Here is a 13,497-nt window from a genome sequence, read left to right as displayed (position 1 = left end):
TTGTGCGGTGCGCGCGTACCGTGCCTGCTACTTTTCGGGGCTTGACAGGTGTAATATCTCTTACAGGCAACACTCCCGCGTTAACCCGCGAAATTCAAGATATGCTCGCGCACTTGCATATGGTCATGGCGGCGTCTCTAAGTAGAGATATTGTTGAATATCATCTTAAAGGAAAGGTAAAATGGCTTGATGTACGACGTAAAGAACCAGAGAAGCGAGCCAAACCAGGCTATTTAGAAATTCGACGATTGAACAATAACTACGAAATTTATTGCGCTCATTTATATAATGGCAATGGTCAAATTATAAGGAAAACAAGTAAAGTCTACAAGGTATTTACGGTGTTTGTAAACATTGCAAAACACGTGTAGTTTATGATATTATTTTGTAGGTATTGTTGTTTACCAGGTACGCAACCTGATGTTTACCACATGTTTACCACAATCTCCTTCGTTTCATTTGAACTAAATATCTGAACAAAATCTTTACTATATCTTCACATTGTCCATTGACATTACGAAAGTTTAAGTATTGTTTTATTTCCGATGCTTTTCAATGATACAAAGTTGAAAACATAAGCTAGGCTTGTTCATTGTAAAGTATTTTGTCTAGAGTAAAATAATACGTCAAAGTTTCAGCCCAACATAAGACTTGCAATAAAGTAAAAGATTTTTTAATGATGATTGATGAAATGTATCATAAAATATCTGTCATAGTATCTGAAAATGTCTTAAGTTAAAGACAAAATGTCATCATTAAAAAATGTTTTACTTTATTTTTTCTTATAATGGCTCTGTTAAATGTTTGATGTTAGGCTATCATATTAATAATGAGAATTTGCTTTCTGCCTGGCAAATCTCTTGACAAGACATCAATGAATGTATATATAATACAGTGTGCGAATTAACGGTGTGCAATGTGCAATTTGCACATCGTTTTAGCTAAAATGAAAACAATTGCACATCACTTTTTCAGACGATGTGCAAAAATCTGCGGTTTTAACGAAAAACACTGTCGTAAATCATATGAATTTGTTCACATATAAAAATATTAATTTAGCAATTAGCACTATATAATAATTAACGTAATATTGATTTAATTATGGCTCTAAAGAAACACTTTTGTCGAAAAAATTGCACATCGTTTTTTCTGAACTAATTCGCACGCTGATATAATATACCATAGGATAAGCACTTTGATTGCTATGAAAACTTTATATAAACCAGCTCTATATCTATGTATGTAATGTCTACATTTGTATCATTTTGATTATTATTTTTATAATCTCTTTTACAGTTGGATGTTTACAACTTGCACACAGTAAATGTTGACCTCTCAGAAAATGGTAAAATGAATTTGGAATTCAATATGTATGGAAAAATTTGCTTTTGTTTGGAAAATGGAAACAATAAGGATATTAAAGATTTCACAGCTGTTTTGCATCGCATCAAGTGTGAAAGTGAGTTGACAATAAATTTATAGATTTTGTTTCTCTTTGAAATGCTGGAAATGACATTTTGGGGACATTGAATCTCTTGTTCTTGAACAAGACTTTTCTGATAACTATTTAATATGAGCAACTATTCTTTTGATTTTTAGTGTTTATATTATTCATATTTCATTGCTTATGACACTAGAATACACATTTGTTAGCAGCATAGTACAATAAAACTTTATTTTACATTGTTTGTGCTTGTGATAAAGCAGGGGTCTCCAAACTTTACAGCCAGAGAGCTACATGAACTTTCATTCAGCATGTTGAGGGCCTACGAACCGTATACCGCTGGTCAAAGAGTGATGAAGAAGTATTTTACACTTCACTCTTCTTGAAATTGCCGACATTCATTATCTACTTTTCTTTTTCTTTTATGCACAAAGTTTATTTTGTTTAATGATATTATTATTTTTTTCTCAATTGTCTCTGCGGGCCGTAGTTTGAAGACCCCTGTGTTAAAGGATGTTGACTTTCATGTGTATTTTATCCTGAATGTTTAAGGGAGGGGTTGTGAAATGGACATTTGAGAGAAACAAACTTGTACCTGCTGGCAATTTCATTGACATTGTATTTTATTTCTTTATTGTCATTGTCTTTAATGAGCTACTTATTTTTTTTATTTTTTAGCTGTGTCAAAAGAAGCTAGTGGTAATTTGAAAATTCAACATTTTTTGAAAGGTGTCAAGCCTGGGAATTTGTCTCGTGAATTTCAAACACCAGAAAAGGAAGAGTGTGTTGAAATGTTTAAAGGTGTGTAGCTTTACATGCAAATGTTGTTTTGATAAAATTCTTCCATAATTCACACAGTATTTCTTTGTTCCATGTCTTTGTGTTAAATGAAAATACTGCCTTATTTTTTTTTGATAGAAAAAACTCCAGATGTTCAACACATGAACTGGGGGAATAGTTCTGGTCAGAATGAGCTTCCTTCCTCAAAACCTTCTTTGCTGCAGAATAAGTTCTCAACAATTAATCGTCAAAGGAAGACAAAGTCAAGAAGAGAATTATCTTTTCATGAGGCAAAGATTATGCGTCGCACACAGTCAGTGAAGTCCCAGGTAATGTAAAGCATTTATAGTATGCATGTATTCATTCATTGAATGGAAAAATCAAAGAAACTGTTAATGAGTTATATGAGGTATTGAACAATGATCCCGAGACTTTATCAAAATGCGCTCCATGCAATAGAACCATCACAATGCTATAGACTGGTTGGGAAGCCATTAGTGTGGGTGTTTCCAAAAGGACACAGATAAATGTAGACTCCTGCATTAAACATTTCTATGGATGTTGAATTCTGCGTTTACATGTGTTCCAAGTTTTCAAATTAATGAACTAGCAGCAGGAACAAGGAAATTTTTAAAAATTAATGTTTTAAACATTGATAAAATCTGCATGTCATTTTTATGTAATGAAACACAAGAATGGGATTATGGAGGATTTTTGTAATGTTTGCTGGAGTAAAGTTACTTGAGCATGCACAACTTTTGAAATCTTTCGAAAGAAAGCAAGTTTAGTTGGAGTTGAATAATATTTTCATAGTTCTTCTTATCAAGTATATAAAAATGAAGCTATACTTTTTGAATGTTCTATTTATGATGTTTTCTTTGTTAATTGTTGACCAAAGTATATTTTATGTTATTAACAGCGAGAGTTGGAGAAAGAAAACATTGATATCTTTGCTTCATCAAGTAAAATGGAATCTCCAAGTGGTATCCAAGTTGATGATTGGTGTGAAATATTTGCATCCCCAGGAAAACCAACTAAAAGCAAGGACAGCATTCAAAGTATGAAATCTTTCCTCATCAAATGGATGGTGTCTTTTATCGTTTTATAGAAATATACGTAGAACATACTTAAAGTGCAGGATTGGTCTGCTATAGTTTGACCTGGGGTCTAAAAAATGCGCAATTTAGCTAAGAGTTTTGATCCGTTGTACATGGATTAAACTTTAAGTGTATTTTTTCTTTCCAAGGTTACTCGAAATCTGATCGTTTTTTCTATGGCAATAAACGTGAAATGTAAGTGTTCCACTGTTTTTGTTGATTTTGCTCCTATTTTCATCAAAATTTATTGCCAAGTTTAACACGTTTTCATGTTGCGTCACTGTTCGTCATCAAATCGTGTAAAAAATGTACAAATCTCTGTCTCTTTGTCTTACTTGTTTTTATGGATTTTTCTGTCAGGAGTGGCCTCACCAAATCAATCGTGTCCATGTTTTTCTATTTACTGTTTGCTATTGTTGCAAATTCCCTTATTTCATGTTCTCTTTCAGTTTCTCTGACTGTTTGGTCTATTTCTTAATCAGCCATCACTATCCCTTCGTTAAACATCTCCATTTCATTGTAGAGTTGTTTCTATACTTTAGTTTCTAAAGCATTTAATATTTTTTATATCTTCATTCTTTATTCTGTCTAATCGTGTCACTTCTCAAGAGAACCTCAACTGGCTCAACATCTTCATTTCTGCAATATTCAGGTCTGCCTTCTGTTTGTTTTTCATTGTTACTCTCTTTAAACCATGTAATATCTGAATCCCGCTACTGTTGTGTAAACATTTCTGTTCACTTTTGCTGATTGTCTTTCATCACATAAAACACCTGTGACCTTCCTTCACCCTATTTACCCTGTCTTCACACGTTTCCTCCTTTCTTGCTCACAATCTTTTTGTTTCTGTGCGTATATCGTTGAATAAATGACATATATTTCATGAGTTATATATTTTCAAAAATAAACTAACAATCTTCCTTCACTTTTAGCTCTGAGCCAACATTAAACACGAGGAAGCCATTGAAAAGAAAGTCTTCACACTTCAGTCCTTCGACCCAGTCGGCATCACCGTCTTTCCATTCATCATTGTACAGCGGTAACTCTTCTTCTATTGGGAAGAAAAACACAAATTTGCCATTGTTATCAGTTCGATCGAATAATGTAAAACATGCCATTCTGAACTATACATACTCAGATGAGGATGAAGTGACGTCACGAGGGTTAGTTTCTAAACGTCACTCGTGTTCTTGAGGCCTTCAGTTTCTGTACTGATATGAAGCCTTTATGTTTAACAATTTCAGTTTCACGAATCTTGGAAATACTTGTTACATGAACTCGATTCTTCAATCAATTCTTGGTTTGGATCCATTTGTGCAAGATCTTTTTAATAAAAAAACACTCGATTCTGTGGGTCATTCTTCATTATACAGGTAGGTGGACTCAATACGTTCTTATCATTAACATGATCGTACGTAAAGTTGATTTTTTTTCTCTGTCATGTTTGACAATTATTTTATTTTCAGATGTCTCTATGATCTTTACAAATGCAAGAACGAAGACATCAAGAATAATTTCAGGAAGGAGAATACTTTAAGACGATTAAAGAATTCTCTTAAAAGCAGCGAAAATACGCGGAGGTTTAGAGGAACTTCACAAAATGTAGGTTGACATTCAAGAATGAAATAGAAAGTTCTCGTTTATGATTCTTAAATAATTACTCTCTTAAGTAGATAGTTTGAACCCGGGAGTATCGTTACATCACAATTAAAAACATTACCCTTCGCACTAATTCACAATGACAATACACAATTGACACCCACACATTTCCTGTGCACACGATACAATGTCTTAAGAACCAGATAACAATTAAGGCTAACCTGACGTTTACTCCTCATTTGACTCTGAAGATGACTACCGCTAAGGTTGTCAAAACGTCAGTCAACAACAACAAAAACAGTCCTTCTCAGGACTATACCAACCTGGACGATCTACATTTACAAACATTTAGTACTCTCTCTTGAGATGTTCACAAAACATGCGATGGTCATTTTATGATTGCGTTATCTTCTTACTGCAGGACGCTCACGAATTTCTGAACATTTGTCTTCACCAATTGATAGAAGAAGTTCAGCATGTTTCGGGTACAACATTTGGCGAGTCAAATATTAAGGTATTGTTGTACATTTTTGATGCGACCCAGTTTTGTCAACATTTGAGGGAAGTGGTTTTGTAATTGTGAAGAGTTGTGTGATTAATCACAAAAAGATAAATGGTTCCCTTATTTTCAGAGGCCGTGCAAGCTCGATAATTGGGGGGGGGACAAATATTTATATATTCGCATGTTTTAATCTTTGTTAATCCATCACCACTATTGATTTCGATAGAAGCTACTAAGGAATAACATGCATATATGAATATTCCCCCCCCCAATTATCGAGCTTGCGCGGCCTCTGATTTTGGAGAAATTTTTATTCAAATCATTGTTTTAAAGTGTTTGTAAAGCTATGTGGATGAAAGCCATTCCAATAGTTAGAAAAGTTTCTCTTATTTAGACATACAAATTTGATAAATTACGGAATATTGGACACATTTAGCTTTGAGATAGATTAGACTGTGCTACCTGGATTACCGTCAATTCTGTTCATATTACGATTAGTCACAACTCAAGACTCACCTGTATTCGTTCTTTGTCTGGTATTTTTAGGTGTGTCCTGTGTCGAAAAACTTTGAAGGTTGTTTAAGGAAGTACATCAAGTGTACGGAGTAAGTATAAGAAAAAATGTATTCTAACAACAACACCTACTTATGTGTCATTTTTCATTTTCTTTTTATATATTTTACTTACAAATTGTGATAAGTGTTAATTGACTTTTTTATGTCATTGTACGTAATCAGCAGGTTTTATTAAAATATTTCTATGTCCATCTTAGATGTGAAGATGTTGTGATAAAAAATGAAGTGTTTTATCATTTTTCTCTTCATATTCCGTAAGTACACTATATAGGATGGAGTAAACGTCGATAAATGTTGGTATGATTTTCGTATACGATAGAGTAAACGTCAATAAATGTTGGTATGATTTTCGTATACGATAGAGTAAACGTCAATAAATGTTGGTATGATTTTCGTATACGATAGAGTAAACGTCAATAAATGTTGGTATGATTTTCGTATACGATAGAGTAAACGTCAATAAATGTTGGTATGATTTTCGTATACGATAGAGTAAACGTCAATAAATGTTGGTATGATTTTCGTATACGATAGAGTAAACGTCAATAAATGTTGGTATGATTTTCGTATACGATAGAGTAAACGTCAATAAATGTTGGTATGATTTTCGTATACGATAGAGTAAACGTCAATAAATGTTGGTATGATTTTCGTATACGATAGAGTAAACGTCAATAAATGTTGGTATGATTTTCTTATACGATAGAGTAAACGTCAATAAATGTTGGTATGATTTTCGTATACGATAGAGTAAACGTCAATAAATGTTGGTATGATTTTCTTATACGATAGAGTAAACGTCAATAAATGTTGGTATGATTTTCGTATACGATAGAGTAAACGTCAATAAATGTTGGTATGATTTTCTTATACGATAGAGTAAACGTCAATAAATGTTGGTATGATTTTCGTATACGATAGAGTAAACGTCAATAAATGTTGGTATGATTTTCGTATACGATAGAGTAAACGTCAATAAATGTTGGTATGATTTTCGTATACGATGGAGTAAACGTCAATAAATGTTGGCATGATTTTCGTATACGATAGAGTAAACGTCAATAAATGTTGGTATGATTTTCGTATACGATAGAGTAAACGTCAATAAATGTTGGTATGATTTTCGTATACGATGGAGTAAACGTCAATAAATGTTGGTATGATTTTCGTATACGATAGAGTAAACGTCGATAAATGTTGGTATGATTTTCGTATACGATAGAGTAAACGTCAATAAATGTTGGTATGATTTTCGTATACGATAGAGTAAACGTCAATAAATGTTGGTATGATTTTCACATTGTCTATTATCTTTATAGAAAGGATTGCAGCGGCGGGATAAAGATGAACGCTTTGTTTGGGAATTTTTTTAAGGTAGAAAAGTTTTTTCAACGACTATTGAATGTGACATTTTTCTTTTTTTGCGTCAGTTGGAAACTGGAAAATTTGCCTTTAGTTTTTATGCATTTTCCCGATATTAAGAGAGAGAATCTGAATAGAATCAATTTTTTTGCTCACAGCAAACTCAAAGCTGAACCTTTAAATTTAAACATGTGTGATAGACTAACATTTGAAAAGGAATTAAGAAACTTTTTATGAGGATGGACTTTTCTTGCAAGGAAGCATTTTGAAACTTTGAACGAAGCATGTTTAAAAGAAAATTTATGTTTGTCACTCGAATGCTAACTAAGTACAAGGTTTTCGTGTGAACAACAATGAAGTTGGTTTTGGCAAATGGAAGCACTTCGACTTTTCAATCCATTGACCAAGTCGTCACGTGCTTCATTTACGTTGTTTTTTATTTTGTCATTTTTCATTATTTAGAATGAGGAACTTGAGAGAAAATGTGAGAAATGTGAATGTGCGACGGCTGTTCAAAATGTAAAAATTATATCAATGCCAAGGTAGGCAAATGTATATACGTTTATGTAAGCTGGTATTCTGTATGTCCTTTTGATCCTTGTGAAATATTGAATAAGTCATTCATCCCCTACAACGAAGGAGTGAAAGCCTTGAGTTTCATTTGCAGCGATAATCAATACACAAGTTGTTACACAAAAAGGAGAGGAGTTTAAGTGTCTTCTGTAGTTTATAACATTTCTTTTTCTAAGATTTAGCAATCCAATCAGTACTCTTAGTTTTTCAATTTCTATCTCAAGAACTGAGTTGAAGCTGTTAACGTTCTTTCAGGATAATTATCTTGCATCTCGTGCGAAGTGAGTTCGATCCTCGCAGTGGAATTGAAGAGAAAAATTCAAACAGAATCAATGCAGATCGTCACCTTAAGATAGGTGAGAATATACAATGACATTTAAATATCGTAAATAGAAAATATTGATGAAGTGTTCCCAGGTGTAGACATAATAATATTAATAGTGTAAACGTTCTCTGGTTTTTTGATTTTTCATCAAACTCTAGTATGATGGTGATTTACCACACACACGTTGAAGCAATTATCAAACTTTTGCAAGTGTCGACGATGCATAAATGTAAATAAATACAAGTCGTATCGCGTATGTTGATTTATCGGCTAAGTGAACGCCATATGACATACGTATCATACACTTTAGAAAATGATTTTGAAAGATGAGCTGTTTACGTTTTAGTATTTATACCAAAAAATGGTTCTCAGTAACAATTTCAATGAATATATTTCTCAATTCATGTGAAATCAGATTTATTGCCACTTAAATGTAGACGATGTAAGTACATGAGCTGCCAAGTCGCGTGCCAAGTAATAGATGCAAGAGCGTTTGACAAAAAAACGTAGACAAAAAAGAAATGTTGACAAAAAAATTTTACAAAAAAGGTAGAGAAAATGGTAGACAAAAAGTTAGACCGAAAAGGTAGACAAAAAAAGTTTGGTAAAACATTTCAAACAGTCGGTCCATAAAATGATACATGACAAAAAATGCTTCTCCGGCTCAGATTGTAGCCTTTTTCTATGAATTATTTAAACCAAAATGTCGGTCACAACGAGGGTCCCAAGTCCTAGAGATTACGTTTAACACCTCCCATGTTTTGTTATGTGCATCCCTGATCCTGAAAGGGTTACGCGCTTTAGTCATTTGATTGAACAATTTGTAAAGTTTGATCTTTATTATACATCTTGAACTACGCTCGCTTATCTGCTATTTTTTTGTAGCAGTAGCCAAGTCATCCTACCTATTTTTATGATATATATTTACTTTACCCTCTTCATATCTTGTTTCAATGCTGTTCTCTTTCTTTAAGGTAATTTTTGTAGCGAGAATGTTTCAGGACCTCCCCCGTTGAATATAAAGGATACAAGGTAAATGCCTTATTCTGTTGGATGCGGGGATAGGAAGAGCGGTGCTCGTTTTAATCGACAAACGTATATAGGTGAACCATGGGATTCAATGGCTTAAGGATTGCGCCAAGATAAACATCTTTTAAAACTGAATAATCAACTACAAAGTTCAACGTCGGTAATTTTTGATTTTTTACAAAAACGTTTTACGTCGTTGATTTGCCGCTGCAACCATAAAATAGACACAGAGGCCACTCCCCCCCGAATAGTTTCTTATTGAAATCTTCAGTTAGGTATTTTTGAAAGTATCCAGGGAGAATTTCTTCTTTTTTTCTATATTTTAGTGAATTTCCTTTCTCACTAGTTGCGAAGCTTTCTCACTAGGATTTCTTTTCGTGTAAAGTATATTTCTTTGAAAAACAAAATATCTCTTTTCATATCTCTTTTCCATTTGGATGATGCAAGTTTTCAAATTCAAAACATGATAAACGAATCATTTGGTTGCAACTTACATATGGAACATGTGTCTTTCATACAGCAATTGTCAGTTCAACTTGGATGATGACGGTACGCCATTTTTGGACAATCCTTCCGTTTTATGCAAGTCTCGAAGGCGATTGAACATGTCGTCTGTTGAAGATGAATGGAGGTATGTTATTGTTGTAATCTTTTCATGAGAGATCATAAATCATGATATGTATGGTTGAGGATTTTACACAGTGATTTGAAGATACTTAATAATAACGTTGAAAAAGCTAATAATGCACGACGAGACCTGTATTTTTGATAACAGCGATTTCTTTGCGTTTAAGCGGCAAGAATGGACTAAATTCTCTCGAATCAAGCAATGAAAATCTCTTTTTGCTCAGTGAAACCGAACTGTTAGAGCTTGCGAAACGAGAAAGTGTAAAAGAAAATGAAACATTTACATGCAAAGAGAATATTGGCTATAGCAGCAAGACTACGGCAAGGTTGAAAGGTGGCGCTTTACATAATTTTTACAGTGGCACAAGAACTCCCAGAAAACGCATGCTTTCGTTCGATGAAATGAATAACAAAGAAGAAAGCGACAAAAATATAAAAAAATTACCTCGTTTTCATGACGATGCGAGAAATAAACAAAAGCAAGGAAAGAGAAAAACAGGGCTTACATTTAGACGTTTGAATGAAATACCTATGGACTCAGAGGAAAGCGACGATTTTGTTTCGAATAAAAAAAGAAATTTAGCAGTTAGGAATTCAAACGATGGCAAGATACCTCCCTACCTCAGTAGCGGACGATTAAAAGGAAGAACGTCAAACGAAGTTGTAGGGTCAAAGAAAGAAAAATGGCATGCGGTTTCTGAGGGAAATGAAGAAGACGACTTGATGCGGGCTGTCGAACTAAGCAAGATTGAACATGTAAGGCAATATTTGAGAAAACAGTCTTAATTTCTTGATCATAGTTGTGGTTTATGTAAATTTTTGCTCGTTTGTGTTCAACCAGATATAGAAACATCATTATATATTTGTGTATAATTGCAGGATAAAAAGGCATTGGAACAATCTCAATTAGATCAAGCCATACTATTGAGTCTTCAAGGTTAGTGGGGATGACTCTGAATTAGGTGTAATATTGTTGAAGCATTGCTTTAAGCTTTTTTTTACTAAAGGAATGAGCACTTGTTACATGTACAATGTACATTGTTTTATAGATGCAAGACAAGAAGCTGTTGTGGATACGGAACTACATCAAGGGACATCTGACTTGGAGGTTAGTTATAAGTCACGTCTTTGTTAAAAATCTATCAGAAAGAAATAATGTGTATCTTTGTTAACTTTTTAGAATGATGATCAGAAAAACAAAGATGATTTCATGTACAGAATTGTAAGTGTTGTAAGTCATCGAGGATCTACTCCCTCGGGCGGTAAGTTAAACATCTTTCAAGCACCTTAAACGTAAATCTAACCGTTATCCTTGATATAATTGTGAAAATGAAAGGGTATTTGAAGAATATAAATTTGATTTATTGAAGGTCATTATGTAAGTGATGTGTACGATGTTAAAAATGAACAATGGAACCGTTATGACGATATCCGCGTTCGTAAAGTAAGATAAAATTTAGTTGCCTTTTCCGTATCCTTTTCACACCAGTTTGATTGTACAACACATTTTGGGGTTTGATATCTTTTAGATAAAAGAATATACTGTACGATATGATGAAATGCTGGATGGATACATTTATTTCTACATGCACAGGTATTTGAGAAGCGTAATAAATGAGGGTGCTGTTTCAATTTTAGATAAAAGATTTTTTTCTTATTTCAGACTCTGTATCAAATTACTACAGGAATAATCTTAAACGAAGCAAAGCAAAAATTGAGCTAAGCACGAAGATTGACATTTTTATAGTTCATGGTTTTAATTACATTTACCAAAATAATATACTATTAATGTCAGTTTCTCTTACACATATAGACATCGAACTTCACCAATAATCAAAGTTAGAATCAAACGTTTCAAACGTCGCATTTTACATGTCTAACTCCGGGGACATGACCAATCAATACAAGTAAAAAATTTCAAATTAATTTGTAACTGCGAGTGCATTCCTCTGTCAGAAATTCTCTACTCTATAACCCTCTCGTCAATTAAGATAAGTTCCACTCCAATTCTTTTTCATATACACCAAATTAAAATAATTTGAATCCTCTTCCTAATTTTCCTCCCTTTTTACCTTCTCTTGAACACACTAACTAGTTTACTTCGCTGCTTTTGCTTCACATGACCGTAAGAAGATCGAAAATTTGGAGGAGAGGACGGGAGAGTTTGTATTTATAAGAGTTTTGACTATGTTAACAACTTCACAATGACCAGTCGTGTAACTACGCGAAATTCTTAAATTTAATAATGAATACTTTTGAAGATTTGTTGAAAAAAGTAGAGTTGCCATATTGAATCATTCCGACGAGCTCACGATCGGAAATTATCGCCGTGACGTCCTAATTCTTTCTCAAAAACGAGATAATTTTCCCGCGTCGTTCACGTCAGAATGGAAACTTCTTCACTTCATCTCTGTAAAGAAACGACGATTTTAGGGTTGAAATATATGTTGTTTCTGCCTCAATTAATTTTAAATACGTTTCTCCTACCTACTACTTAACGTACCAAAAGGTTTCTTTTTTGTCGTTCCCTAAAAGGAAGCAGAAAAGGCGAATTCCGAAGCCGAAAAAGATAGTTGTGCTCGACTTCGACAAAGATGGTGTGCGTTTGACTAAGACGAAACCAAGAGGTGAATAGTTTATTTTTCTTTACACTTATCAAAAACAAGTTTTAGCTTTACTATGTTAAGGCTATTTTTTATTTCGAGAAACGACATTCTTGCGTTAAAATCGAAAGTGAAGATTGTTTTGTCCAAGACAAGAACGTCAAACTTATGACAGCACTCATTTGCATACTTTTCTAAGATTAACGATGAACTGTTGAGTCGATTTGTTTTGTGCGATTAGAAAATTTAGGATTCTTGTACAGTTAAATGACACCCTGATTATCTTCATTAATAGTTGTAGGGACAGGTTTCAACAATTCAAAATCATTCAGAAATCCTCTTAGCCATATGGACTCTTGTGAAACTGAACTCAAAGCAATATATTCGGCTTCCGTTGTAAATCTTGATTAAGATGTTGTTTTAGTGCACCAGCTTATCGTCGCGCTGTTCATAATTCTAAAAAACATACTCTGATGAAGAACGTCTTGTCTCTATATCATCACCCCAATCAGTGTCTGAAAAATCATACAAATCAAAATCTTTTCCATTTGATACAAACAAAAGAGCATGGTCTATCGTTCCTTTGATATAACAAAACCCTCTTTTTACTGCTTGCCAATGATCTTTACCTTGTGTGGACATATAGCTACATAGCTAAAGTTGTGGAAGATCTAATGATTGTCGTGTTTTATTTTATCTTCATGTTTTTTTATATTTTCATCATCATAAGTTGAACAGGTGAGTTACCTTGCATGAGTCGTTTTTACTTCAAAAATGTTTTTAACAATTTGGGTTTATCATTGTTATTGTTTTCTCGTTATATATTATATTATAGTATTTATTAATATTGCAAGTAAAATATTAACTCGTTTCACGTTTCCGCCATCTCCGCTCGGTCCAAAAAAGATGGTTTGCAATGTTTCAGATCATTGTTTGAAAGCAATGAACCATTTAAATTAAGTTAGATTCGTTTCATTGTGT

General features: G+C 33.4%; 2 protein-coding genes and 1 long non-coding RNA gene across 5 annotated transcripts; 2 read left to right on the top strand and 1 right to left on the bottom strand.

Moving 5' to 3' along the window:
- Positions 1 to 125: 125 nt before the first annotated feature.
- Positions 126 to 2,289, top strand: LOC124452796. The gene is made up of 3 exons (XM_047003413.1): positions 126 to 332; positions 1,297 to 1,459; positions 2,123 to 2,289. Exons 1-3 carry the CDS (start codon positions 126 to 128, stop codon positions 2,251 to 2,253), a joined length of 501 nt encoding a protein of 166 aa, XP_046859369.1. The 3' UTR covers positions 2,254 to 2,289.
- Positions 2,290 to 2,925: 636 nt separating this feature from the next.
- On the bottom strand, positions 2,926 to 4,959 carry LOC124452797. Its single transcript, XR_006950877.1, has 2 exons — positions 4,456 to 4,959; positions 2,926 to 4,372 (listed from the first exon to the last, which is right to left on the bottom strand). It is a non-coding gene; the product is annotated as an uncharacterized LOC124452797 (long non-coding RNA).
- Positions 4,960 to 5,218: 259 nt separating this feature from the next.
- On the top strand, positions 5,219 to 12,175 carry LOC124452794 (ubiquitin carboxyl-terminal hydrolase 26-like). Of its 3 annotated transcripts, XM_047003409.1 has the most exons (15): positions 5,219 to 5,434; positions 5,969 to 6,027; positions 6,195 to 6,251; positions 7,317 to 7,371; positions 7,822 to 7,901; positions 8,188 to 8,288; positions 9,232 to 9,289; positions 9,807 to 9,917; positions 10,081 to 10,669; positions 10,793 to 10,850; positions 10,963 to 11,021; positions 11,094 to 11,175; positions 11,284 to 11,357; positions 11,443 to 11,507; positions 11,577 to 12,175. In XM_047003409.1, the coding sequence occupies exons 1-15, from the start codon at positions 5,300 to 5,302 to the stop codon at positions 11,602 to 11,604; spliced, it is 1,611 nt and encodes a 536-aa protein (XP_046859365.1). In that variant the 5' UTR covers positions 5,219 to 5,299; the 3' UTR covers positions 11,605 to 12,175. The 3 variants fall into 3 exon arrangements, with proteins under 3 accessions (XP_046859365.1, XP_046859366.1, XP_046859368.1); XM_047003410.1 differs by lacking the exon at positions 6,195 to 6,251; XM_047003412.1 differs by lacking the exons at positions 5,219 to 5,434; positions 5,969 to 6,027; positions 6,195 to 6,251 and adding an exon at positions 6,276 to 6,294.
- The last annotated feature ends 1,322 nt before the right edge of the window (positions 12,176 to 13,497 follow it).

Source organism: Xenia sp. Carnegie-2017, unplaced genomic scaffold (assembly GCF_021976095.1).
Source record: "Xenia sp. Carnegie-2017 unplaced genomic scaffold, XeniaSp_v1 HiC_scaffold_25, whole genome shotgun sequence".
Classification (NCBI taxonomy): Eukaryota; Metazoa; Cnidaria; class Anthozoa; order Malacalcyonacea; family Xeniidae; genus Xenia; species Xenia sp. Carnegie-2017.
This window is presented reverse-complemented; position numbering and strand designations above follow the sequence as displayed.